Source organism: Nicotiana sylvestris, chromosome 6 (assembly GCF_000393655.2).
Source record: "Nicotiana sylvestris chromosome 6, ASM39365v2, whole genome shotgun sequence".
In the NCBI taxonomy this organism is placed as follows: domain Eukaryota; kingdom Viridiplantae; phylum Streptophyta; class Magnoliopsida; order Solanales; family Solanaceae; genus Nicotiana; species Nicotiana sylvestris.
Genome location: NC_091062.1, coordinates 101,460,931 through 101,487,898, shown reverse-complemented (window position 1 = coordinate 101,487,898; position 26,968 = coordinate 101,460,931). Strand labels below are relative to the sequence as shown.

Sequence of the window (26,968 nt, the reverse complement as noted above, 5' to 3'; positions counted from 1 at the left end):
TTTCTGCACGTATATCCATTTACGTACAAGCACTAGTCTCCCTGCAACCTGCAAACCTGACCACCTTTCCATATATATTTAGCTTAGGGTTCCCAATCCCATTGCAGAAAACTTCTCCTTCACACTCTCCACCATTTTCCTTTTCTTTCAAAAACGAATTGAAGAATATGGCAGTGAAAGTAACAAAAGCTGAGAAGAAGGTTAACTATGACAAGAAGCTATGCAAGCTTCTTGACACATATCAACAGATCCTTATTGTGGGTGCAGATAATGTGGGTTCTAATCAGCTACAGATGATCCGCAAGGGATTACGTGGTGACTCTATCGTTTTGATGGGGAAAAATACAATGATGAAGAGGTCTATTAGGATCCATGCTGAGAAGACCGGCAATAATGCTTTCCTTGCCCTCATCCCTTGCCTTGTGGTTTGTTTCTTTTACACCTTTTTCTTCATTATATTGGTTTCTTACTGCTTCTTTGTTTAGTTGTGGGATATAGATTTGGGTGTTTTCTTATTTTGGTTTTGTTTCTTAGGACCAGAAAAATCAGTACACTTTTTGCTTTAAAGTGCTCGTGTGTAGTTTCTTATTATGTACAAATTTTTGTCTCATTTTTTTTTTCTTTTGAGATGGACGTTCAAATTGTCAGACTAGAAACTAAGCTTATTTGTTTTCTGTTTCTGAGATCCATTAACCCTATTTCGATAGAGAAATATCTTTTTAAAATCAGATCTGGCTTCATAATAATAATTCTGGGATTTTTTTACATGTCTGTGAGATGATCTTTTTTTTCTTCCTTTCCTTTTCGGATCACTGTTATTTTGGTTTCTTGGGACTAAAGGAATAGGTACTGTTTTCCCGTAAGAGGTAAGGTAGAGGGACTTGCTGAAATTTGGCTTAGTTTATTGTTGTTATTATTATTGTTGGTGGTACTATTAATATTATTGTTGTTATTTCTACATTTTATTATTCCATAAATAGATTAGAAAAAATGTTTCTAAATAGAGCAGAATATATAGAAGATTCATATCATCAATTTAACTAGCTAGTTTGGGATTGAATGGTAATTGATAATCTAACTATAGCATTTAGCGATCTTTAATGATTCTCTTCCGCTTCCGCCTCATGTGTAATATTGTAACAGGGTAACGTGGGATTGATCTTCACTAGAGGAGACCTGAAAGAAGTCAGCGATGAAGTATCCAAGTACAAGGTATAATGTAAATTATGGTCACGTTTTCCTTTCTCGTTTCCCATTTTCTTCCTTTCGGCATCTAAGATTTATCTTTATTCTTTTTGGTTTGCTGGTCATAACTCTACTGTATTATCAGCGCCTCCATATATGTAAAAGAGATTAATAGTGTGTTTGGCTAAGCTTATAAGCTGGTCAAATTGGCTTATAAGAACATTTTGGCTTATCTACTCATTTGGTAATCGTTAATTTGTTATTGAAATGAAGTTCTAGAACAAAATCGATTGGTATTCAATGACTAGCCTTTTGCTACCAAAGTTCTGATTGAATTGTTTCTTTTCCCCTTAAAAGATGTTGCTTATGAGTTGATTTGGGTCCCAAGTCATTTGTGATCTGGCTTCTTAGTTTTGCAATCTTTGATGATTAAACGCCATACAAAATAGTTTTACATCTATCAATCTTCACTTGTTTTTTTTTGAGTAGTGTGTACTTTATTTATCTGAAGTATGAGAATTCTAACTTAAACAATTGACAAAAAAAAGGTTGGAGCACCTGCTCGCGTTGGCCTGGTTGCACCAATTGATGTGGTTGTTCCTCCTGGAAACACTGGACTTGATCCTTCCCAAACCAGTTTCTTTCAGGTTCAATTCTTTCAATATTTCCCAAGCTGCTCATGTTTTTATCTGTATGGATAATCTCAAAACCCCTTTTTTAGGTACTCAATATCCCAACTAAAATCAACAAGGGCACTGTTGAGATCACCATCCCTGTGGAGATTATAAAGAAGGGGGAGAAAGTGGGCTCCTCTGAGTCTGCACTTCTGTCTAAGTTGGGTATTAAGCCATTCTCTTATGGTCTCATAGTCCAATTTGTCTATGACAGTGGTTCTGTTTTCAGTCCTGAGGTTCTTGACCTCACAGAAGATGATCTTATTGCTAAGTTTGCTGCTGGACTTTCCAATGTTGTTGGTCTTTCTATGCTTCTTTCATATCCTACTCTTGCTGCTATTCCTCACATGTTCATCAACGGGTACAAGAATGTTCTGTCATTTGCCATAGCAACAGAATACTCATTCCCACAGGCTGAAAAAGTGAAAGAGTACTTGAAGGTTAACACTAACTGCAATTCTTGAAAGCCCTTTAACTAATGCATTATTCTTGACACTATTTTAACAAAATGTTTTGAACTTGCAGGACCCGAGCAAGTTTGCTACAGCTATTGCTGCTCCAGTAGCTACTAAACCTGCTGTTAAACCTGCTACTGCCAAGGAGGAAAAGAAAGAAGAACCTGCTGAGGAGGATGATGATGACTTTGTCGGCGGATTGTTTGATTAAGTAGTTCAATCTAGTGATGGCTTCAGGTCCTATATTTGCAATGATGAATGCTATTATGGGTGTCTAGGAGGATGCTTTTAAACAATTTCCATTTTGTTTGCTATCATTCAGATGTTTCATGCACTGATGTATTAGTTCTGTTGTTTCAGTGGAGTTCTAACTTTTGGCTTTTTGTTATCCTTGGCATTTGCTCCTCTCATTGGCTTTGATTGTTGCATCTGGATAGCTATATGCTTCTTGGCCTTAACTTAATAATATAGAATCAGCATGCGATATAGCTCTTTGGTTCATAGGAATCTTGCTCTAATTTAATTTGCAATGATGTCCTAAATATTAGACCACCTGGATAAGGATATCCATTTGAAAGTTAACTTTCATTCATAGTTGGAGAAGAGATTAGCTGATCTTATTACAAACTGAAATTTCCAGAGTGCAGAATTTCCCTTGTGATGATATTAAGTGATGCTTTTGAGTTCAAAGAGTTGGTGGAATCCACGAAGGGCAATTTTGAGAGAGCAAAAGCATGCCCTTCTCAGTCTAATAAGCTTCCAGTTAGCTTAAAGTTCATTGATACTCCTTTTCGCCTTTTGGTGAAAAAGCCCAGAAAATTAATCTCTTCCTCAACAAAATGTCAGTGTAGCTCCCCTACTAATTTGCAGTTACGTTCATAAGCTCTGCTTATTATGGAACCAAGGAGAAAAGGTGTTGGGACCTCTACGAAAAGAAATGCTCAGGATAATGTTCACCCTTTCACTAAAATCAACAGTGTGGCATTACATGATTTTATTTTTAATCCAGAGATTCTTGAAATTGAGAATCAGCATATGGTAATAATACACTAGAACTTGCATGTTACACATTAGTGTACATTTACAACTCTCTTTGTCACAATTTTCCCTATATAACTTTTTTCCAACTATAATAAAATCTTTGGACCTAGATGTTCTTGTTCCTTCATTCCATAGCCGCATTGACCAGGTTTGATGTCTGTTTTCATACACAACAGAGTCAATATATATCCAGTTCCAGTAGTGCATTGCAAACTACAAGGGGAAAAAACTAACCTTCATGTCTGGACCATAAATTGGCTGTTTGTAGCAACGAAATAAATAATAGAGAATCACAATCTTGCACTAAGTTGTTCATCACACTTGTTGAAGACAATTTCGAAAGAAGCGTATTCCCTGATCCAAAATCAGTGTCATATATTAGTGGCATCACTTCATCCGTTAAAAGCATACAACTATGGTTAGCAGGTGTCTCTAAGAAACCAGATCAAAACAAGAGCAACGAAATAGGTTCATGCCTGCAATGCAAAGGTGATGTCTGCTTCATCTACCTTTAGAGTTACTCTACTTAATTTTTCTTCTCGAGCCTTTCCTACCTTTAGAATCCCCTGCAATTTTATTTACACCTTCAGTTATGCTTCTTCCCATTCTTTAACTAAGCACTGATGAGTGATGATTGAGAAAGATAGAGAGAAAAGGAAACTGAAATGAAGAACATGTTGTTTACATGCTTTTCAAGATTTTACCTGGTCACCTAGCACTCTACACATGCTTGATAGCTCCATGATTCCAACTGGTGGTATTAAAGTTGATTTACAGACATCAAGGTAAGAGATGTTCAGCTGCAACAGATTGTAAAATGTCTCACATCTTTTTTCTCCTTATGCTATTAAATCTCACCTTTATAGTACAAACAGAAATTACCACGCCTATAGTCGCATCCTTCTTCTTCCCCCTGAATAGCTTGACAGCAGAGCAAAGTATAATCTGCAGCAAAGTATATTTACGCATTACTCAGCACCACCAAGTGATTTTTATATGCCCGTACAACAATAATCTAGAAGGACCTCATAAAAAAAAGTGGCTCCGTTGAACACTTATTGTTGAGCGTTAATAGATTTGCAAATCACTAAAATCCTATATTCTGTGATGATGCTTTTGGTAAAGAGTAAAGACATCGCATGCAAATCAACTTTTGAATCTAGTTCTTGCATTCGATGCTGCCAATACACGACAAATATTTGAACGCTTCAACCATAATCCAATAGCTTTCCTCTATCGTTCTTTTCTTTTTATTTTCTCCTTCTTTGGTTCCTTTGGTAGTCGAGAACTTAGAAACTTACTAGGAGATGAAACCAAATGAACTTTAGATATCTTCCCCGGGAATGTTTACCTGTTGATGTTGTGGAAGTGATTGTATAGTATCCACCACTGGCGATCTATATGCCTTAGATAAAGCAATAGCCACATGATCAACCCTAACCTGTTAAAAAGTTCCAACTTATAACAAAACACAAAATGCAGTGTAAAAAGAAAAAGCAATTGAGGATACAGAATTTATAAAGTTACAGCTAAGTTCTTACTGCAGACGAAGGGGCCAAGATAATTAAAAAAAAAAAGTGCTATTTAAGAACTAGATACATATTGCTGGACAATGTGCTCATTGAATAATGAAAGTTTTAGTAGTAACAAGCAGTGCACTGAAACTAGTAGTACTAGTTACTAAGCAGGTTTAAGCAGCAAGGAAGGTTGATAAGGGAGAATATAGAACAGTAGCATCGCAGGCTGGAATACTACTAGTGATTGCTTATAAAAATTCAGCTAAACTTGTCTGCTTTTATCATATATGAATAATGAGGTCCCTAGGTCTATAACTTACACCTTCGTTATGTGATAAATTCCGATCTTCAGGCCTTAGAAATGTCGTTATAACTCTCAAATACTTTTTTGTAGAAAGGTAACAGTGATAATTCTCAAATACTTATATATCGTGTTTTCCCTAGGCCTGGTATAGTGTAGAATTTGATATCTCAAGGGAGCAAACGAGCACAAATGTGAAGCAGCAGAAGTTCAAAACTAACTTTAGTCTGCAGTACCATTACCATTCTTCCACCCTTTGAAATTCTAGATTTTATTAATATCTAGAGGAAACTTAATAATATGGAATCAGAGAAAAAGAAGCAACAAGAAGAAAACTATGCAGATGCTGAAGTTGGGAATCACGCTATGACTTGGCTATAAAAACCAGACCGACTCTCTCAATTATAGATCCTCCAGAATCAGTAGTTTGACAAACTCAAAACCATAATAACAAGTGAAAATGATGCTAATACTCACAACATTGCTTTCGTGTATAGGTGATTTATCACAAGCACCATCTCTATGTTGATAAGAAACTCTCCCATGTAATGATGGTAAATCAAGGCTGCTGATAGAATCTCTTATTTCAGCTTCTAACATCTCAATTGCGCTCCTGAAACAAAGATGGAAAGAAAGAATTACTTCTAATCAAGGGAAAGTAGTACAACAAGCTATTAACTAGATTTAGATCTGTCAGATAAAATAGCAAAGTAGTTAGGCCATAATCTATATGGAATCGGGAAACTTGGTCAAACTGTGATCAGCCAATCTTGCAGCAATATTCACCAACCTGCAAACCCATAGAGCCTTCCTCATATCTCCGGATGCAGAAGCAACTTTCTGTCACATTAGAAGCACTTTCATTAGGAAACTGAGAATTATTTTGAAATAAATAAATCTTGGATTAGTGGTTTGAAGTAGCAATGGATAAATGAGAGCCACTTGGATTCTCTTACTGCATAAGTAAATAAAAAGAAATCAAACTAAGCAAAACACAGATGTCAAAGTACCTACCCTTGCACATAGTTCCAATGCTTGAGGCTGAAAGACAGTGTAAGGAAATGCCTGTTCAAGCAGTCAAATTGTAATACAAAGTCTATTAATTACAGAACCATAAGAAATGATTTTGCATCCATACTTTGTGCAGATAACATACATGGGATGTAAATATCACCAGCAATCTACACATTTTCTTACCTCAAATCTTTGCTGAAGAATGGAGATGATCTGGTCCTTAGAATAGGCACAAAATGTTATAACTGCAGGCTTGCCTGAAAAAATAAAGCATAAGTCAGAGATAAAGTAGTGGTGTACATACAAAAAGGAATCTAGCATTAGTTGCATTGAGAGGTTAATTGGAAAACAGGTCCTTTTGTACCACATAACCTTGAGAAGAGATGACGGGGCTTATTTTATGAAAGAAAACTCATATAATACAGAATATCAAAGAACCCCATAACCAAAGCTAGTCTATTTTCCTCTCTCAAATTGCTTGTGTCAAGACGTATTTGAAAAACAAATTTTTGCAGCAGTCATCAAGCGTGGTCTGACAGTTTGTAGAGCTTATACTTTCTGTGTTAACAATAAGAAGCTTGGAGCACAAAAATTTTAACACCTTGAAGACTTAGGTCCAAAAGTTAACACCTGTTTAACCTCTCATTCCAAAACTAGATGGAGTCAACGAAGATGGAAAAGAATTTAGAAAGAAAAGCTGACAGGAAGGGAAATACTCACAGTTCATGGATTGTAGCTTTGGAAGAAATCTATCAGCTAGGTCTATTGCATTAGCAATTCCTGTCATATGAGCAACCATTATAGAATAAGGGATTCTCTTTTTGTTTACAATACCATAAGTAGTATTAGAAAAAAGTTAAATGACTAGACCAAGAAATTTTGAGCATTTTAGTCTAACAGCACCTACCTATCAGAATAAATCTGGAGAAAGGAGACGTTGTTAGCATGAACAGCTCATGAAGCACGACTTTGTCTTTTGTGATTAAATAATCCAACTCATCAGCAACTATTAACCTGTTCAATTATTAAGCAAATAAGTAGTTTGATTAAGAAAATCTAACAAGCACCATAACTGCTTCTTCGAGTTAAAACGACTTTCTTGACATTTTAGGCATCCGATGATTTTACTTGAAATACAACAGAATCTTGAAAGGGCAAAAAGGGGTCCCCAATAGTAGAAATTTTTAAAACCGTCTAAAAGGTGACTCACAGCATCTTCGTGCCTGCTGGCTGCTGCTTCTCAGAAAACATTTTCTGAAGATACTGCAATGGTGCTGTTGAACAATTTAGCTTTCTCCGTGGTTGAATTTTATCAAGCATCTGTGATGGCTAACAAAACGTAAGCAAATGTGCATCGCGTTATTTAGCATCCGAATCAGTACAATAGCAATTTACCTTGCCAAAAATATCAGATGTGTTTGACAGAGAAGTGCAGTTGACAGATAATATGTCTGGAGCCTGAAAGCCAGACTGAAATGAGAAAACAAATAGTTGGTTAGCAATGGTCTTCAGAGGGTTGGATATGCAACTCCGGAAGATAGTTGATAAAGAAAATCTTTTGCCAACCCCTCAACCACTTAGGGATACTAGCATATGCAGAAGATCTCCATTGAGTTTATTCAAGATCAGCTTACAGTCAAAATGAAATGCTTCTTGCACATGATAAAAAAACCAAACATGTCCAAATCAAAACACTGATCTAGCTCTCGGGCTTTGAACTTTTACATGAACCCCATCAACTGAGGACTTAAAACTATGACCAAAGGTCACTCAATTGTGGACAAATCCAGCCGTATGTGTGTATGTTATAAATGACAATATATCCTTGAGAACCTCAGATCATCAAACAAGAAGAGCAAACAGAAAACAATACAAACTTCACCAAAAAAAGTCCAGCTGACCTGAAAACTGGTACAATTTTTGGTCAAAAAGTTTTAAGATTATGCACAATAAAGAACAATGTTAGAGTCTCATAAAAGAGTTACTTGCAATTATACAGTCAAATGAACTCCATCTCCGAGCTAAAAGCCCGGGAATCAGAATAAATTACCCCTTATTACTTTATTCAAGGGTTCTGTAGTAACTGCAATAGGAATATTTTACTTTGAAGACCCAATTCCTCATTTTACTTATCTCAATCCCAGTGAAGTATGGTACTATTTGTTAAAGATGTACGGGTATTTCACTACATTATAAAAGCGATAGTTAGCAATTTGACAGCATTTATTTTCATGGTTTATACCACTTCAAACTTTAGGATGCTGCAAATGGAAATAGTTCATGACACAGATAGATGAACTTGTTTGGCCAAGGAAATGCAGATCATTAAGCATTAGCTTCATTCCCTCAGAAAACATTCATCGCAAACCAACAAGTTGAGTTTGGAACACAAGCAATAAGCTATACCTCATCTGCCCAATTAACCAGGACCTCTTTGACCTTCTCCATTGACAAAGACTTTCCAGTTCCTGGACAGCCACAAACATACAAACTCCCAGCCTTCTCTATTTTCACAGCTTGCTTACAAAACTCCAGAACCCTATTCTGCTCAACTTGTCGACACACCAGATTTGATGGGGCCCTAGACACATGCAATGCCTCCTTCACTGCATTTAACTGCTCCATATCTATGGATAGAGATGGCAATTAACACAACTTGAAATCAAAAAATCACATGTCACTAGATATAAAGTTCAAACCCTTCTCAATTTAGCAAAATTAAAAAAGATTACGTCTCAGTTAAAGAAAGAGTTTAAGTTATGTGCATTGATGGTGTGAAACATATTTACACAATCACATCATTTCGTAAATAGGTCAAATTGCCGGTAACTATTTACAATTACACCTTAATTCCAAACTAGTTGAGACATGCTATATGATACTAATATATATCAATTTTGCTCCATGTGAAATATTATATTTATATCAAAAAAAGATAGTGCTTCTTTAGTGCTAGAGATACTTGACATTCAGCGAATACACAAATCTCTAAAAACAAACTGAAAAACTCCTAGCAAACATTGAGCCATATCAGTGAACAAACTCGATTTGAGAAATAAGTTAAACCAAATAATCAAATTCACCTCTTGGATTCCATATAGGCTTCTCAAGAAAACTTTCAGATAATCTCCTTTTCACTGGTGATTTGCTCAAATTTATTGTTTTATCTCCACGATTCGCCTGGATTCCACAGGAGAAAAAAGATCAATTAACACGAATCCTCTAGGAAAATGCCTTCTATAGGAAACATCTACTGAAAACATCGCGTAATTGGAGAAGTTGATTTACATTAAGAGGACTCTTAGGGCTGTCATTGACACATCGACGCGGTGATTTCCATTTGCACGGAGAGATTTCCATGGGTGATGGAGTTAAAGTTGAAGTTACTACATTGTCTTCAGTAGTGGAATCGGATCTGATTTTGCGTTTTGAAGGAGTGGAGACTCCGATCTCATTCCTACTAACCGTTTGACCGGCGACTTTGCTGCCGCCGGAGATGCGTGGTGAACGACGGACGGGGATTGTCGGCATTTTGAACTTCCGGCGATTTGAGAGTTGTTTGCGGCGTTCGTCGGAAGGGAAACGAATACAGACTGCGAAGATTAAGTATAATGGTAAATTGTTTAAATAGGATGGATTGTACGCAGAGATTCTATCCGTTTCGCGCGCAAGAGGCAACTGCTACAAGTGCATTTCCCGCCGTTTCGTAGTGTTTTTTGAAGTCTGGTTTCCTTAGTGGATTCCTTAGTGGACTTGCATTGCAAAGCAGTCGGCCCAATACATAAATCACGGCCCAAATATCTGGAGACTCTGGTTTGCATAAGGCTGGCAAGTGGGTTGCGGCCCATGTAGGCAGGTAGTGGGCCTAAACGGGTTGAATCGTTTAAGACCGGGACCGGGGGAGGTGGGCCTGGAAAGTGGGCCGATCCAAACCTTGAGGCCCGCAAGGCCGGACCATTTGAGATTGGAACCGGACCGGGACCGGACGGTCCTAGCGGGCCTAAACGGTTCCAAACGGTCCCAACGGCCATAATTTTAAAAAAAATCTGCGTGTTGGGGCATTTAAAATCTAGCTATTTCCTTTGCCAAAATAGTTGTTGGCTATTTACAAAGTAGTCATTTAACCCTCCAACTTTGTTTTAACCCCAAACTTTTTATAATTACACTTTTTCCTATTTTCAACTATAAATACCCCCCCCCTATTCTTTCATTTTTCTCACAAAATCATCAATCTCTCTCTAATTTTCTTCTATAATTGCTTAGTTTATTGTTACAATTTATGAAAAATTATGAAGTTGTTGAATTGAAGTTTTCAAGTCTTCAACAATAATTAATTTTCGACAAGTTGTTCGTCAATTCGGTAAACTCGTTCCAACTCTTAAGTTTTAATATTATAGTTTTATTTATTTTATTTACTTTGTATTGCTTGGTTAATTAAGATAGCTTATTCCTTAAAAAAAATATTTAGTAAGAATAAGAGAAAATCCAAGTTTGATGAATCTAGTGGCCAATCTGTTCTTTCTCCACTTTCCTCGGCTCCCCGACCCAAACATGTTACCCGTCCTACACCTGCTATTCTTGATAGCGAAAATAGTTTATTACAATTTATCGAGAAATAATTTTGCCATAATATTGCACCCGGTGAACAATTAAACCATGAATATATGAATGTTCTATATGGTAATCCAACTACTGATGAAAATGATGATGAAGAAATAGATTTTGATGAAACGCAATCGGATAACGATACACCCACTAGTCCTGCTCCTGAAGTTAACCCAACTGATAATAATCCAAGTGATGCCCCATCTGACCCTCCTGTTACTACCCCTACTTTTTTTAGACGACCTTCTAAACGGACAGAAACATCTATTGTTTGGCAATTTTTACTCAACTAAGAGAAAAAAAATAAGGCTAAGTATAAAACTTGTGGCAAAGAGTTGGCCTTTAAATATGTTGGAGGTCGGGGGAAGGGGGGAGGGGACGAGAAGTTTGACTAGACACATATTGCTACACCCTTAAGATAAAAGTTAGATATCTTCATATGAAAGCTTTGGCCGAGGAGACAAGTGTACCTATTCAGGCTGACCTTAGTACCGAGTCAAATCAATTTCAACCGGGAATTAGCACTCTTATTTTATATTATGATCCAAAAAAACATCGGGAAGAATTGGCAAAAATAGTTACTGTTATGTGCTTACCCTATAGTTTTCCTTCTAACCTTCACTTTGTGCATTATATTAGAAAAGTTTGGAATCCTATTTATAAAGGTTTTCCTCGCACAACCGTAAAAAGCGATATTTATAAATATAAACATGAATATGAACAATATTTGTGCTATGTATTTACTAATATAAATTGTCATGTTGCTATTACAACTGATATTAGTAGACGTGGTAGTGACTGTGATTTCCTTACTGTTACAGTCCTTGGATTGATGAGGATTGGATAATGCAAAAGCACATTATTGCTTATAAAATAATTAATTACAGCCTTAAATATCTTTACAATATTTTTGTCTTTAAATTTGAATTAAAAAATTTAGGTCACAATTCTATAATATAATTTACAAGGAATTGCCTTAGATATTTTTATTACCTTTAGAATTTGCCTCCAATTTACTCGTATCTAGCCCAAATTAATTTAACAACATCAATAAATGCTAAAGAATTCAACCCAAATGCTAAATTATAGGTTTTCTATTATTCTTCCCAAAAAGTCAAAATCGACCCCGGGCCCGCTTGGTCAAAACTCGAGGTTCGGACCAAAACCCGATTACCGATTCACCCACGAGCCCACATATGCAATTAATTTCGAAATTCGACCCCAAAACGAGGTTTAAATTCTAATTATTCAAAAAGCCCTAACTCTACCCAAATTTCCAATTTCTACCATGAATTTTTTTGATTTTTGATTAAAAAATGATGAAAAACATTGGGTAATTGAAAGAGTAAAGTTCAGAATTGATTACCAGTACTTTGGGGATGAATTTATGCGAAGAAAATCGCCTCTAGGCCTTAGTAGTTCGAAAATATGATAAAAATGAGTTCTACCCATTTTTGGTTCTGTTTTAAAGGACTGGGCAGGCCTTTATCACGTTCGTGATGGGCTTGCCGCGTTCGCAATGGGTTAGGCCCAAATGGCATTCGCGTTCGCATTGGACGGCTCACGTTCGCGGAGCTTTAGCTCCTCAGGCCTTCACGTTCGCGGTCAAAAGGGCCGCGTTCGCGTAGAGCAATTTGGACTCCCTGCCCCAGGCCCACTAACCTTATGCGTTCGCGTGAGCCTGAACGCATTTATGAAGGGTAACTTCCCCCATAGCTTCGCGTTCACATCCTGAGCTTCGCGTTCGTGAAGAACAAACTGACACCTGAGGGAATTTGCCTTACGCGTTCGCGAGTGAAGCCACGCGAACGTGAAGAACAAAATACTGAGCACCTGAGACAGCAAAACCTGTAACTTTTCTAAGTGTAAAAACATCCCGAAACCTATCCGAAACTCACCCGAACCCTCGGAGCCCCAAACCAAACATGCATACTAACTCAGAAACATCATATGGACTTACTCGTGCGTTCAAATTGCCAAATTAACATCTTTAACAACCAATTTAGCATCAAAATCAAAGGAAAATTTCAAGAACTCTTAAGTTCAAATTTTAACAAACGAGGGTCCGATTCACGTCATATCAAGTCCGTTTCTTATCAAATTTTACAGGCTCAACTTAAATACCATATAAGACCTGTACCAGGCTCCAAAACTAAAATACGGGCCCGATACCATCAAATTCAAACACATATAAATTTCTAAAAACTCTTATAATTTCAATTGAACAATTTTCTTCAAAAATTCATTTCTCGGGCTTGGGACCTCGGAATTCAATTTCGGGCATACACCCAAGTCTCATATTTTTCTATGGATCCTTCGGGACCGTCAAATCATGGGTCTGGTCCATTTACCCAAAATGTTGAACGAAGTCAACTTAAATTTAATTTTAAACCAAATTAGCATTTTCATAAAATTTCACATAAAAGCGTTCCGGATTTACGCCGGATAGTGCACTCAAATCGAGGTGAGATAAAAGAAGGCTTTTGAGGCCTCAGAACACATAATTTACTTGTAAATCAAGTGATGATCTTTGGGTCATCACATCCTCCACCTCTAAAACAACCGTTCGTCCTCGAACGAACATAGAAAAGAAGTACCTGAGTCGGGGAAAAGATGGGGATATCGGCTCCGCATATCGGACTCGGACTCCCAGGTAGCTGCCTCGGCAGGCTGAGCTCTCCACTGAATGCGAACAGAAAGGTAACTCTTTGATCTCAACTGACGAACCTGGCGGTCCAGAATGGCCACTGGCTCCTCCTCATAGGTCAGATCCTTGTCCAACTAGACAGTGCTGAAGTCTAACACGTAGGATGGATTGCCGTGATACTTTCGAAGCATGGACACATAAAACACTGGGTGCACAACTGATAAACTCGGCGGCAACGTAAGTCTGTAATCCACCTCTCCCACTCGATCAAGAATCTCAAAAGGACCAATGAACCTAGGGCTTAGCTTTCCCTTCTTCCCAAATCTCATCACGCCCTTCATGAGCGACACCCGGAGCAATACCCGCTTTCCGACCATAAATGCCACAGCACGAACCTTGCGGTAGGCATAACTCTTCTGCCTGGACTAAGCTGTACGAAGCCTGTCCTGAATAATCTTCACCTTATCCAAGGCACCTGGACTAAATTTGTACCCAACAACCGAGCATCTCCCGGCTCAAACCATCCAACTGGAGACCGACACCGCCTACAATATAATGCCTCATAGGGAGCCATCTGAATGCTCGACTGGTAGCTGTTGTTGTAGGCAAATTTTGCTAAAGGCAAGAACTAATCCCACGAACCTCCAAAGCCCATAACACAAGCTCGGAGTATATCCTCCAAAATTTGAATAGTACGCTCGGACTATCCGTCCGTCTGGGGATGGAATGTTATGCTCAACTCGATCTATGTGCCCAACTCACACTGAACTGCCCTCCAGAAATGTGAGGTAAACTGCGTACCTCGGTCAGAAATGATAGACATGGGCACACCATGAAGACGGACAATCTCCCGGATATATATCTCAGCTAACCTCTCGGAAGAATAGAAGACTGTCACAGGAATGAAATGCGCTGACTTGGTCAGCCTATCAACAATAACCCATACTGCATCGAACTTCCTCTTAGTCCGTGGGAGTCCAACAACGAAGTCCATAGTAATCCGCTCCTACTTCCACTCAGGAATCTCAATCTTCTAAAACAAATCACCAGGTATCTGATGCTCGTACTTTACCTGCTGACAATTCAAACATCGAGCTACATAGGCAACAATGTCCTTCTTCATCCTTCTCCACCAATAATGTTGCCGCAAATTCTGATACATCTTAGCGGTGCCCGGATGAATAGAATACCGGGAACTATGGGCCTTCTCTAGAACCAACTCATGAAGTCCATCCACATTAGGCACACAAATACGACCATGCATCCTCAGAACTCCATCATCTTTAACTGTAACCTGCTTGGAACCTTCGTGTCGTACTATGTCTCTAAGGACACGAATGAGGATTATCATACAGCCGATCTCGAATACGCTCAAACAATGAAGAACAAGCGACTGTGCAAGCTAGAACACGTCTGGGCTCAGAAACATCCAACCTCATGAACTGATTGTCCAAAGCCTGAACATCCAAAGTAAGTGGTCTCTCACTGACTGGAATATACGTGAGGCTGCCCATACTGGCTGACTTCCTACTCAATGCATCGGCTACCATATTGGCCTTTCTCGGATGATACAATATGGTGATATCATAGTCTTTAAACAGCTCCAACCACCTCCTCTGCCTCAAATTTAACTCCTTCTGCTTGAACACATATTGCAAACTCTTGTGATCCGTGAACACCTCACATGACATGGTATACAATTAACGCCTCCAAATCTTCAGCGCGTGAACAATGGCTGCTAACTCCAAATCATGAACTGGATAATTCTTCTCGTGGATCTTCAACTGTCATGAAGCATATGCAATAACCTTGCCATTCTGCATCAACACTGCACCAAGTCCAATACACGATGCATCACAATATATTGTATATGGCCCTAAACCCGTGGGCAAAACCAACATTGGCGCCGTAGTCAAAACTGTCTTGAGCTTCTGAAAGCTCGCCTCACACTCATCCGACCACCTGAACTGGGCATCCTTCTGGGTCAACCTTGTCATCAAGGCTGCAATAGATGAAAACCCCTCCACAAACTGACGGTAATAACCTACCAAACCCAAGAAACTCTGGATATCTGTAGCTGATGTGGGTCTAGGCCACTCCTTAACTGATGCAATCTTCTTAGGATACACTTGAATACCCTCTGCTAATACAACATGACCCAAGAATGCAACCGAACTCAACCAAAACTCACACTTTGAAAACTTGGCATACAACTGACTATCCCTCAGAGTCTAAAGAACAACTCGAAGATGCTGCTCGTGCTCCTCCCGGCTGCGGGAATAGATCAAAATGTCATCAATGAAGATAATCACAAAGGAATCCAGATAAGGCTTGAACACTCGGTTCATCAAATCCATGAAAGTTGTTGGTGCATTTGTCAACCCAAAGGACATCACTAAGAACTCATAATGCTCGTACCGAGTGCGAAAAGCTATCTTAGGGACATCGGACGCCCTAATCCTCAGTTGATGGTAGCCAGATCTCAAATCAATCTTTGAAAACACTTTGGCACCCTAAAGCTGATCAAATAAATCATCAACCCTCAACAATGGATACTTATTCTTGATTGTGACCTTGTTTAACTGCCGATAATGTATACATATCCTCATCGATCCGTCCTTCTTATTAACAAACAACACCGGCGCACCCCAAGGCGAGACACTAGGTCTAATAAAGCCCTTATCAAGCAAGTCTTGCAACTGTTCTTTCAATTCTTCCAACTCTGGCGGGGCCATACAATATGGAGAAATAGAAATGGGGTGAGTGTCCGGAGTCAAATCAATACAAAAGTCAATATCCCTATCGGGCGGCATACCCGGCAGGTCTGTAGGAAAGACCTCTGGAAACTCACGAACAACAGGCACAGAATCCATGGAAGGAACCTCAGCACTAGAATCACGAACATACAACAAATAGGCCAAACACCCTTCTCAACCATACGCCGAGCCTTCATATATGAGATAACCCTATGGGTGGAATAATTAGGAGTCCCCCTCCACTTTGAACGAGGTAACCAACAAAGCTAAGGTCACAGTCTTGGCATGACAGTCCAAGATAGCGTGGTAAGGTGATAACCAGTCCATCCCCAATATGACATCAAAATCAACCATATTTAGAAGTAACAGATCTACTCGGGTCTCAAAACCCCCAATCACAACTATACATGAACGATGGACATGATCCACCACAATAGAATCACCCACCGGTGTAGACACATATACATGAGCACTCAAAGAATCACTAGGCATGACCAAATATGGGGCAAAATAAGGTGACAAATAGGAGTATGCAGACCCTAGATCAAATAGAACTGATGTATCTCTACTACAGACCATAACGGTACCTGTAATAACTGCATCGGAGGCCTCAGCCTCAGCTTGGTTGAAAGAGCATAACATCGGGGCTGGGCCCCACCACTCTGAGCTATGTCCTTGGAACGACCTCCTACTGGCTGGCCTCCACCTCTAGCAGCCTAACCTACACCTCTAATACCTCTACCTCCACCTCTAGCACCTCTACCCCCACCCCTAGCTGGCTGAGCGGGTGGTGGAACACCTGGTGCCTAAACTATAGCACTGGAACCCTACTGCTGTGACTGAACACCCACTAATCTCGGACAAGCCCTCCGGATATGACCATACTCACCGCACTCAAAGCATCCACCTGAGTGCTGCGGCTGAGGGAACTGAGACTGACCCTGCGTGCCGGCTGACTATGAGAATAGCTTTGAAGGGGAGGTGCTCTGATAGGAGCTGATGATGTACGGTAGGACTGCTGATTAGAATACTGCATATGAGAACCACGACCACCTGGAGCACCATGAGAAGTCTGAAGTGCTAAATGGAATGACCTGGGAGGATGGCCCCTACCAAAGGAATCCCTGCCTCCAAATGAGGCACCACTGAACCTGCCTGAATGACGGGGCCTCTTGTCAGGCCCCTGACGACTCCCTTACGATAGAACCATCTCAACTCTCCTGGCCACATTGACCGCATACTGAAAAGAAATCTCGCTCCTAGTCTCCTTAGCCATCTGTAATCGAATCGGCTGAGCGAGTCCCTCAATGGACCTCCTCACCCTCTCTCTCTCGGTGGTAAGTATAATAAGAGCATGACGGACCAAAGCAATGAATCTGGTCTCGTACTGAGTGAGGTCATAGAACCCTGCTGGAGACGCTCAAACTGCCTCTAATAGTCCTCCATATGAGTGATCGGAAGAAACTTCTCCAGAAATAGCTGAGAGAACTGATCCCAAGTCAAGGCAGGCGACCCAGCTGGCCTAGCCAAATAATAATCTCTCCACCAAGTCTTGGCGGAACCTGACAAGCGAAAAGCAGCAAAGTCGAGCCCATTGGTCTCCACTATCCCCATGTTCCGAAGAACCTCATGATAGTTGTGTAAGTAATCCTGAGGATCCTCTGAATATGTACCACCATAAGTAGTAGTAAACAGCTTGGTGAACCTGTCCAATCTCCACAAAGCATCGGCAGACATAGCTGCTCCATCACCGGTCTAAGCTACTGCACCCGGCTGAACTTCTCCAACTAGCTAAGTTGCTGGAGTCTGAAACTGGGAAGCCATCTGCTCCGAAATGCGGGTAGCGGGAGTCTGTGCTCCTCCCCCAGCCTGAGAGATGGCTGGTGCTAAAGGAAGTAAGCCTACCTGGGTGACACTTTCCATAAGGCCCACTAGACGGACCGGAGCTATCCTGGAGTACTGGGGTAGCAATGAACCCCTCTAGGACCTGAGTTGGGCCCACTGAAATTGTCTGGGCCGGAACCTCATCATTAAACTCTACCCGAGGCTCCGCCACTAGTGCTGCTGCTCTGGGCTGAGCTCTGCCGCTAGCACGACCTCAGCTTCGTCCTCTGCCTCTCATGGGAACTGCTGCTGGGGGCTCGAGCTACTGGTCAGTGGATGAAGAGGCACATGTTCTCGCCATCTGCGAAAGAATAGAGTAGAAATTCAATTAGCATTGAGAAACCAAACCACACGACAGAGATGAATAGAAGTGAAACTGTTCTTAACTCTGCAGCCTATGGGGGATAAGCATAGATGTCTCTATACCAATCCCTCAGACTCCACCAAGCTTGTCCGTGAATTGTGAGACCCAAGCAACCTAGAGCTCTGATACCAACTTGTCACGACCCGAACTTTCCACCCTCAGGAGTCATGATGGAGCCTACTCGTGAAAGCTAGGCAAGCCGAGCGTTATAGATCTTATTACCCTTTTTCCTTGACCTTTTAATAATTTCAAATTAATATGCAATCCACAGTGGAATAATAGTAATAAGAAAAGAAATGCGGAAGATGAAAGCTGATAATTAAGCAAATACTAGTGCGAAAACTCTAAAATACAACTCTACCCAGAACTGGTGTCACAATATCACGGACCATCTACGAATACTACAAGCAGTTGTTTGAAAAGAAAGATACAATCTGTCTCTGAAGTAAATGAAAATAGAATATAAAAGATAGAAGGTGACGCCGAGGCCTGCGAACATCTGCAGGACTACCTCGGGTCTCCGCAAGACTGAAGGCAGCAACCACTCTAAGGTCCAAAAGCTCCGGTACAGAGATCTGCACATAGTGTAGAGTGTAGTATCAATACAACCGACTCCATGTGCCGGTAAGTGTCGAGCCTAACCTCGGCGAAGTAGTGACGAGGCTAGGACAAGACTACCAAATAAACTTGTGTAGTTAAAGCATATACGACAAACAAAAATAACGAAAACTAGTAGTTAAATATGGGAAGGGGAACATGCTGCGGGGAATATCGAGTACCAACAGAATCTCAGGAGAAAACATAAAAAACATCTCAAATTTCGCATCAGTAATAATAAGGAAAATACTAACGGATTAATGTCCACTTTTATTCTTTATTGTTGCATCGCGTAACTCGATCCAAGTCATATAACATTGTTGCAACGTGCAACCCGATCCAATTCATAGAATGCTGTTGCAGCGTGTAACCCGATCCAAATCATATATCACTGTTGCGGCGTGCAATCCGACCCCTCCTGTCCTCCCTTATTACTCCTTGTTTGCGGCGTGCAACCCGATCCCATATAATATTATTGCGGCATGCAACCCGATCCCAATATACAAATCAACACCAATCACAAAAGAATCCCGGCAAGGGAACAATAAGGAAACAACAATATCCCGGCAAGGGAATCAACAACAAGAATAAACATATCCCGGCAAGGAACCAACAGTAAGAATTAAATACGTCCCTGCAAGGGAATCAGCTATAACCAAACTTGTACCAATAATTAAGTTCACAAATGAAATCTCAACTGGAGTCAACGCTCAACAATAATCAAATACCACGAAGATAATCATAATTCTTGCCCAACACGGAGAATCAATAATTTAGGCATTTGTAGTACCTATTAAGAAATACAACGATTACAATTTAAGACTCACGGGCATGCTTGACACCGACGTATAGATACTTGTCACCACACCTATACGTCGTACACTACACTAGCACATAGCAAATAAAGCAAAATACATATTCCCTCAAGCAAAGGTTAGACCAAACACTTACCTCGAACTTCCACAGTCAACTCAAGCCTCAAACACCGCTTTTCCTTTAGAATTCGCCTCCAATATACTCGTATATAGCCCAAATTAATTTAACAACATTAATAAATGCTAAAGAATTCAACCCCAATGCTAAATTATAGGTTTTTTTATCATACTTCCCAAAAAATCAAAAATCGACCTCGAGCACGCTTGGTCAAAACTTGAGGTTCGGACCAAAACCTGATCACCCATTCACCCACGAGCCCAAATATGCAATTAGTTTCGAAATCCGACCCCAAAACGAGGTCTAAATTCCAATTATTCAAAAATTCCTAACTCTACCCAAATGCCCAATTTCTACCATGAAAATTCTTGATTTTTAATTAAAAAGTGATGAAAAATATTGGGTAATTGAAAGAGTAAAGTTTAGAATTGATTACCAATACCTTGGGGATGAATTTGTATGAAGAAAATCGCCTCTAGGCCTTAGTAGTTCGAAAATATGATAGAAATGAGTTCTGCCCGTTTTTGATACTGTTTTAAAAGGCTGGGCAGGCCTTCATTACGTTCGTGATGGGCCTGCTGCATTCGCGATAGGTCAGACCCAAATGGCCTTCACGTTCGCATTGGACGGCCCGCGTTCGCGGAGCTTTAGCTTCTTAGGTCTTCGCGTTCGCGGTCAAAGGGCCGCGTTCGCGTAGAGCAATTTGGACTCCCTCCCCCAGGCCTACTAACCCTATGCGTTCGCGTGAGCCTGAACGCGTTCGCGAAGGGTAACTCCCCGACAACTTCACGTTCGCGTCCTGAGCTCCGCGTTCGCGAAGAACAAATTGACACCTGAGGGAATTTGCCTTACGCGTTCGCGAAGAACAAAATCACTGAGCACCTGAGACAGCAAAACCTGTAACTTTTCTAAGTGTAAAAATATCCCGAAACCTATCCAAACTCACCCAAGCCCTCGGGGTCCCAAACCAAACATGCATACTAACTCAGAAACATCATATGGACTTACTCGTGCGATCAAATCGCCAAATTAACATCTTTAACAATGAATTTAGCATCAAAATCAAAGGAAAATTTTAAGAACTCTTAAGTTCAAATTTTAACAACCGAGGGTCCGATTCACGTCATATGAAGCCCATTTCTTACCAAATTTTACAGGCTCAACTTAAATACCATATAAGACCTGTACCGGGCTCTGGAACCAAAATACGGGCCCGATACTATCAAATTCAAACACATTTAAATTTTAAAAAACTCTTATAATTTCAGTTGAACAATTTTCTTCAAAAATTTATTTCTCGGGGGACCTCAGAATTCAATTCCGGACATACGCTCAAGTCCCATATTTTTCTACGGACCCTCCGGGACCGTCAAATCATGGGTCCAGGTCCGTTTACCCAAAATATTGACCAAAATCAATTTAAATTCAATTTTAAAGGCCACATTAGCATTTTCATCAAATTTTCACATAAAAGCGTTCCGGATTTACGCCCGGACTGCGCACACAAATCGAGGTGAGATAAAAGGAGGCTTTTGAGGTCTAAGAACATAGAATTTACTTGTAAATCAAGTGAAGGTCATCACAATTTGTGACGAATTTCACAATTGGTATCGCAAATATGATAATTATATATTAATTTATTAGTATTGTATCAGGTATAATTTTGGGTATTAATGTACCAGATATAAGTTAGATACAATTATGATACAAGTATGATACATTTATGTTTTAGGCATTGATGTATCTTATACAATTCAACTACAATTATGATACAATTATCATACAATTTCTGAATATTTTTTATAATATAAAGCTATAGGCAACGGTGAAGAGAGAAGATGGAGATTCTGGACGTAGATTAAGGGATTTTGATTTTAAAAAAAATAGGAGAGAGAAGAGGTGAAGGGAAAAAAAATGAAAGGATGTAATTGAATCCCTTAATTGAAGGCACTAATAATAGGGTAGGAGCCTTTTAAGAAGCAATGTATACAAGTTATAAGAAAAACCTAGATACTTATTAAAAACTGCAAAACATAGAGAAGATAGGTAAATAAATTTCTTATATAGTATAACTAGGTAAAAATTTCAAATAATATTCTGATTTAATTTTATAATTTTCAGATTTTGCATAGTGCTATATTAATATACTATATACTATAGACACAAATAGTCTAACTTCTTTTCTGACAGTAAAATATATTATACAATTAGATAACATAAGTGTCATTTGTAGGTTACTATCCATATAAACATTAATTGACTAGTAACTCGGAAAGAATATAAGTAACATGTTATAATGTGTCAAATTAGAGTGACAATGCAAAATAAAATAAAATAAATTACACCGTCTTTAACCACTATACATTTTAATTTATTTAAAAGCCATGCTATGACAAGTAATTCTTGATATCAACCATTTATTGGTAACATGCGAAACATGGTAATTCACTTCTTATTACAGTCGTAAAACCACTTTCATAATTAATAAAAGTTATTCATAATATTAGTGTATATAAGTAATTAGGTATTCACAAAGATTCTAACTAAACTGAATATCAATGGTCGAAGTCATCGAGATTTGAGCTCAGGATTTTTTATGGTTCTAATTGAATACATATCATGAAAGTGCTTTATTAAACACTTCACATGTGACGTACTGCCTCTCCACTAACTGAAAGTTTATCATCGGTTTGGACATATTCAAAGATATATACTTCCAATCAACAAACATAAATGGTGTACATGGAGTAGCACTGTATGTGAAAAACAGTTGCTTGCATTTGGTAATATGCCCAGAGCGACAAATGCATAAAATGTTGCTTTTATATTTTTTTATCACTTAATTCTAATTAATTAATATAATATTTTAAATAAATTTATTTTATATTTATTAATGTATAGGGTAAAATATGATATGACGCGAGGTCATCTAAAGGAAGGACACGTGAAATCCAAGAAGGGGATGACCAAAGACCGAACGCAGTTATTCCGCTTGTCACCGGAAGGAATAACGTTCATAAAGGTGTATTAAGTGCTCTGCGCCCGGGAGTATTTAATAAAGAATATTCTGCGGCATTAAGGGCGACGACCCTGTATTGGTAAAAATAAATATTACACGTGGGATTAAATATATAGCTGATATGGCAAGACACGTGGATTACTAGGAAAGCGACAGCTGGAGAGATGCATTGAAAGAGACACGAGTCGTAACAAATACGAGCAAATTACTCACAAGAGGAAAAGATATGGTCACTCAAGTCTAAACGGTTACATGAAGAGGTACCGGTGGAATGAATCAAGACAGTAAAAAGGAAATATTCATGAATCATTAATTAATGAGCGTGAATGATCTCAAATGTTACAGAATCCTCATGAACAGTTACAATTACCAATTCTAACGTCTCATTAATGTCACTAATGCTCATAATGATTCGGTCATAAAAGGGGAAAGACGTTGTACTTATAGATTCCTATATAAGGGAAATAGATATTATTTGTATAAACGCGTTCAAATTATTATTGGAATACAATTACTTTCTTTTGTTTTCTATTGATTACTTTGCTATTTCATATCCTAACTTCCTTTCTTACCACTATGAGAATATTGAATTTTTTGATTATCAGTAGCCTGAGTACTTCTAAAAATAAGCTTTGACCAAAATACCCATTTTTTGGTTAAACAAATTGGTTCCCTTACCGGAAATCTGATAATCTTTTCACTTTCAAATTTATTTTTCTGTCAAAAAATCATATCGACCGCTAACGACAACAACCAACAAAACAAGCTGAACCAACCAAATCAACAAGAGAATGACACTCCAATCCCTTCACTCCAAAATTCTCCTCGACACTCCCGAGAAAACTCACCCGACAGATCAATGTCACATGTGAATAACCAACAAGGGGAAGATCAAATTGTTGATAATGCATTGAAGCAACTAATTGCAGAAGATGTGAATAATACTCTTCAGGCTTTCGTTAGCAGATTACTAACTGTACCACCAACTCTGCCTCCAAATAACACCGCAACCATAGAGAATCTATGCTCAGGACTCGCCAATTCGGGCAGTGGAGGAACTCCTAGTGAATTTCGCGATGGAAGGTCAGGTATCCCAATTAATTCTGATTTACAAAGTTTAGTATTAACTTTGCAGAAACAACTCAAGGAGCAGAACGATCGCATAGAGCAGATACCTGGTGTGCCACCCGTGATTAAAGGAGTAAATATTGACAAATATTCTCAACAACCCTGGAAGCCAAGTGCTGGTCCCTAGCCAATTCCAAAAAAGTTTAAGATGCCCGATATACCAAAGTATGATGGGACAACCGACCCACGAGATAATGTAACTGCATTTACAACTAGCGTGAAGGGCAACGACTTGACCAAACAAGAAATTGAGTCGGTTCTGGTCAAAAAATTTGGCGAAACACTCACAAAAGGAGCATTAATATGGTACTCTCTTTTACCAAAAAATTCTATTGATTCTTTTGCTGAGCTTGCAGATTCGTTTATAAAAGAACACTCGGGAGCTCAAAAAGTTGAAAAGAGGATGTAGGACATCTGCAAAACAAAACAAGGAGATACGGGGCTTCTCAGGGAATTTGTGTATAGATTTCAGCGTGAAAGGATGATGCTATCACGTGTACCGGATAATTGGGCGGCCATGGCGTTTGCGAGCAACTTAAATGAAATAATCTAAGAAGCCACGAGGAGACTCAAAGAAAGTCTTCGAGAATTCCCTGCAACAACTTGGAATAATGTTTACAACAAGTATAGCACGAAACTACGGATAGAAAAAGATACTATCACTCAGTCACGGGAAGATGAAAGAGTAAGTTCGAGGTGACCAAAAACTAAAAAAAGGTCTAGTAAGAATAGGTACGAGCCTTATATGGGACCAACAGGAAGGGATTCACAATCTAAATAGGAGAACCTGAGGCCTGGTTCCAGATCAAGGGACAGAGACGCAGGTTCGTCATCCAAGTTTGGAAAGGAGCGAGACATACGTGATAGTGACAAAAGTATAAAAGCAAAGATTGGTTGTTACAGTTTCAATGTTAGCACATCTGAGTTGGTAGCTGTTTTAAGAAGCATGTGAGATAAGGTGCGATGGCCAAAGGAAATGAGATCGAACCCAACAGAAGAAACCCAGATTTCCAGGGTGAGTTCCATAATGATCATGTTCATAAAACAACAGATTGCAGATTGCTACAAGGTGAAGTAGAGCACTTATTAAAACAAGGCTATTTAACTGATTTATTTAGTGAGAAGGGTAAGCAAGCATACATAAAGAACAGACAAGAGCCACCAAAATCTCCATCACCAAAAAGAACGATAGCGGAGGAGAGAAGGTAAACAGTGTGACATATAAAGCTGCAAAAAAGGTGTCAAAAGTCACAGTTACCCACGAAAAGTGAGTACGCCAAGTTTTGGAAGAAGACAACATAACATTTGATGATGCAAACGCAGATGGCGTGATGATTCCACACAATGATGCGCTGGTAATATCTTTACTTGTATATGATACTAATGTGAAACGGTTTTTGATTGATCCAGGTAGCTCTGTAAATATCATTCTTTTAAGAGTGGTAAATGAGATGCAAGCTGGTGATAACACAAACCTCAACTGGAGATGGACAAACAGATGTACACTCAAGGCCTGATACTATTCAAGAGCCAGAAGAGAACGAAAACATCAAAATAACAATTGAGGTACTCGAAGCGGTGGTGTTGTTTATACATTGGCTGGACAGAAAAGTTTACATCGGAATTAACCTGAGCCCAGAGATGAAAGGTAAGTTAATTGAATTCTTAAAAGCTAACGCAGATTACTACTTGGTCGCATTTAGATATGACAGGTATACCATCGAGGTGATGACCCATAAGCTGAATGAATATCCAACATATCCACCTGTCAAATAGAAGAAAATGAAGCAAGGATCCTTCAAAAACCAGGTGATTCAGGGTGAGGTACAAAAGCTTTTAAAAATCGGGTCTATCCGTAAGGTAAAATATCCTAATTGGCTAGCTAATACTATAGTGGTATTTAAAAAGATTGGTATGTGGCAAGTTTGTGTAGACTATACTGACTTGAATAAAGCTTGCCCTAAATATTCCTTTCCTTTACCACACATAGATCAACTAACTGATGCTACTGCAGGACACAAATTGTTGAGTTTTTTACATGCCTATTCAGAATATAATCAAATAAAAATGGATCCTTCAGTTGAGGAGAAAACTTCCTTTATTACAGACGGTGGGGACTCACTGTTATAAAGTCATGCCTTTCCGCTTAAAGAAGCTGGAGCCACGTACCAGAGGTTAGTAACGAAGATGTTTCAAGAACATTTGGGAAAAATCATGGAGGTTTATATCGATGATATACTAATCAAGTCACAACAGGTGGGGGATCATATCCAACATCTGTCAGATATATTTCAGATTCTTTGCAAATTTAATATGAAATTAAATCCCGAGAAGTGTGCATTTAGCGTGTCTTCAGGTAAGTTTTTAGGTTTTCTTGTTTCTAACCGAGGAATTGAAGTAAATCTAGCACAAATTAAAGCCATAGAAGAGATACCAGATATACTCACAAGCAAAAAAGAGGTGCAGAGGTTGACAGGAAGGATAACAACATTAGGGAGGTTTATTTCTAAATCTTCGGAGAAAAGTTTTAAGTTCTTTTTAGTATTGAAAAAGCAAAGTCAATTTGAGTGGACTGAGGAATACCAACAAACACTCAAAAATCTAAAAGCATACTTGTTAAACCCACCGTTGCTGGCTAAATCAAAGGACGGAGAAAGGCTACTCATTTATCTCGCCGTTTCAAAAGTGGTGGTATGCGCAGTGTTAGTTCGAGAAGACAAAGGTAAACAATCTCCAATTTATTATATTAGCAAGTCCTTATTGGATGTTGACACCCGATATCCTTATTTAGAAAAACTTTATTTGGCATTAATAATGGCATTTAGAAAGTTGAGGCCTTATTTTCAAT

The 26,968-nt window shown here is 39.1% G+C and overlaps 2 protein-coding genes across 3 annotated transcripts; one reads left to right on the top strand and one right to left on the bottom strand.

Annotated features, from left to right (window-relative positions):
- Positions 1-33: 33 nt before the first annotated feature.
- LOC104245971 (large ribosomal subunit protein uL10-like) lies at positions 34-2,702 on the top strand. Its single transcript, XM_009801687.2, has 5 exons — positions 34-425; positions 1,144-1,212; positions 1,734-1,832; positions 1,907-2,299; positions 2,385-2,702. The coding sequence occupies exons 1-5, from the start codon at positions 168-170 to the stop codon at positions 2,523-2,525; spliced, it is 960 nt and encodes a 319-aa protein (XP_009799989.1). The 5' UTR covers positions 34-167; the 3' UTR covers positions 2,526-2,702.
- Positions 2,703-3,252: 550 nt separating this feature from the next.
- Positions 3,253-9,832, bottom strand: LOC104245972 (cell division control protein 6 homolog B-like). 2 transcript variants are annotated; one of them, XM_009801688.2, is made up of 17 exons: positions 9,476-9,830; positions 9,271-9,367; positions 8,594-8,814; positions 7,583-7,657; positions 7,398-7,507; positions 7,095-7,201; positions 6,908-6,967; positions 6,371-6,444; positions 6,188-6,238; positions 5,964-6,013; positions 5,651-5,786; positions 4,707-4,796; positions 4,238-4,300; positions 4,060-4,155; positions 3,832-3,921; positions 3,590-3,709; positions 3,253-3,512 (listed from the first exon to the last, which is right to left on the bottom strand). In XM_009801688.2, the coding sequence occupies exons 1-16, from the start codon at positions 9,716-9,718 to the stop codon at positions 3,671-3,673; spliced, it is 1,602 nt and encodes a 533-aa protein (XP_009799990.1). In that variant the 5' UTR covers positions 9,719-9,830; the 3' UTR covers positions 3,253-3,512; positions 3,590-3,670. The 2 variants fall into 2 exon arrangements, with proteins under 2 accessions (XP_009799990.1, XP_009799991.1); XM_009801689.2 differs by lacking the exons at positions 3,253-3,512; positions 3,590-3,709 and having other exon boundaries at positions 3,834-3,921; positions 4,060-4,106; positions 4,214-4,300; positions 9,476-9,832.
- Between the last annotated feature and the right edge of the window lie 17,136 nt (positions 9,833-26,968).

Bases quoted from the DNA above. Each gene is read 5' to 3' on its own strand.
- LOC104245971 (XM_009801687.2), top strand. From the start codon at position 168: ATGGCAGTGAAAGTAACAAAAGCTGAGAAGAAGGTTAACTATGACAAG. The intron at 426-1,143 runs GTTTGTTTCTTT...ATATTGTAACAG, and splicing joins CCCTCATCCCTTGCCTTGTG to GGTAACGTGGGATTGATCTT. The intron at 1,833-1,906 runs GTTCAATTCTTT...CCCCTTTTTTAG, and splicing joins CCCAAACCAGTTTCTTTCAG to GTACTCAATATCCCAACTAA.
- LOC104245972 (XM_009801688.2), bottom strand. From the start codon at position 9,718: ATGCCGACAATCCCCGTCCGTCGTTCACCACGCATCTCCGGCGGCAGC. The intron at 6,968-7,094 runs GTAGGTGCTGTT...CTCATATGACAG, and splicing joins CTCCAGATTTATTCTGATAG to GAATTGCTAATGCAATAGAC. The intron at 4,797-5,650 runs GTGAGTATTAGC...ACTTTTTAACAG, and splicing joins CTATACACGAAAGCAATGTT to GTTAGGGTTGATCATGTGGC.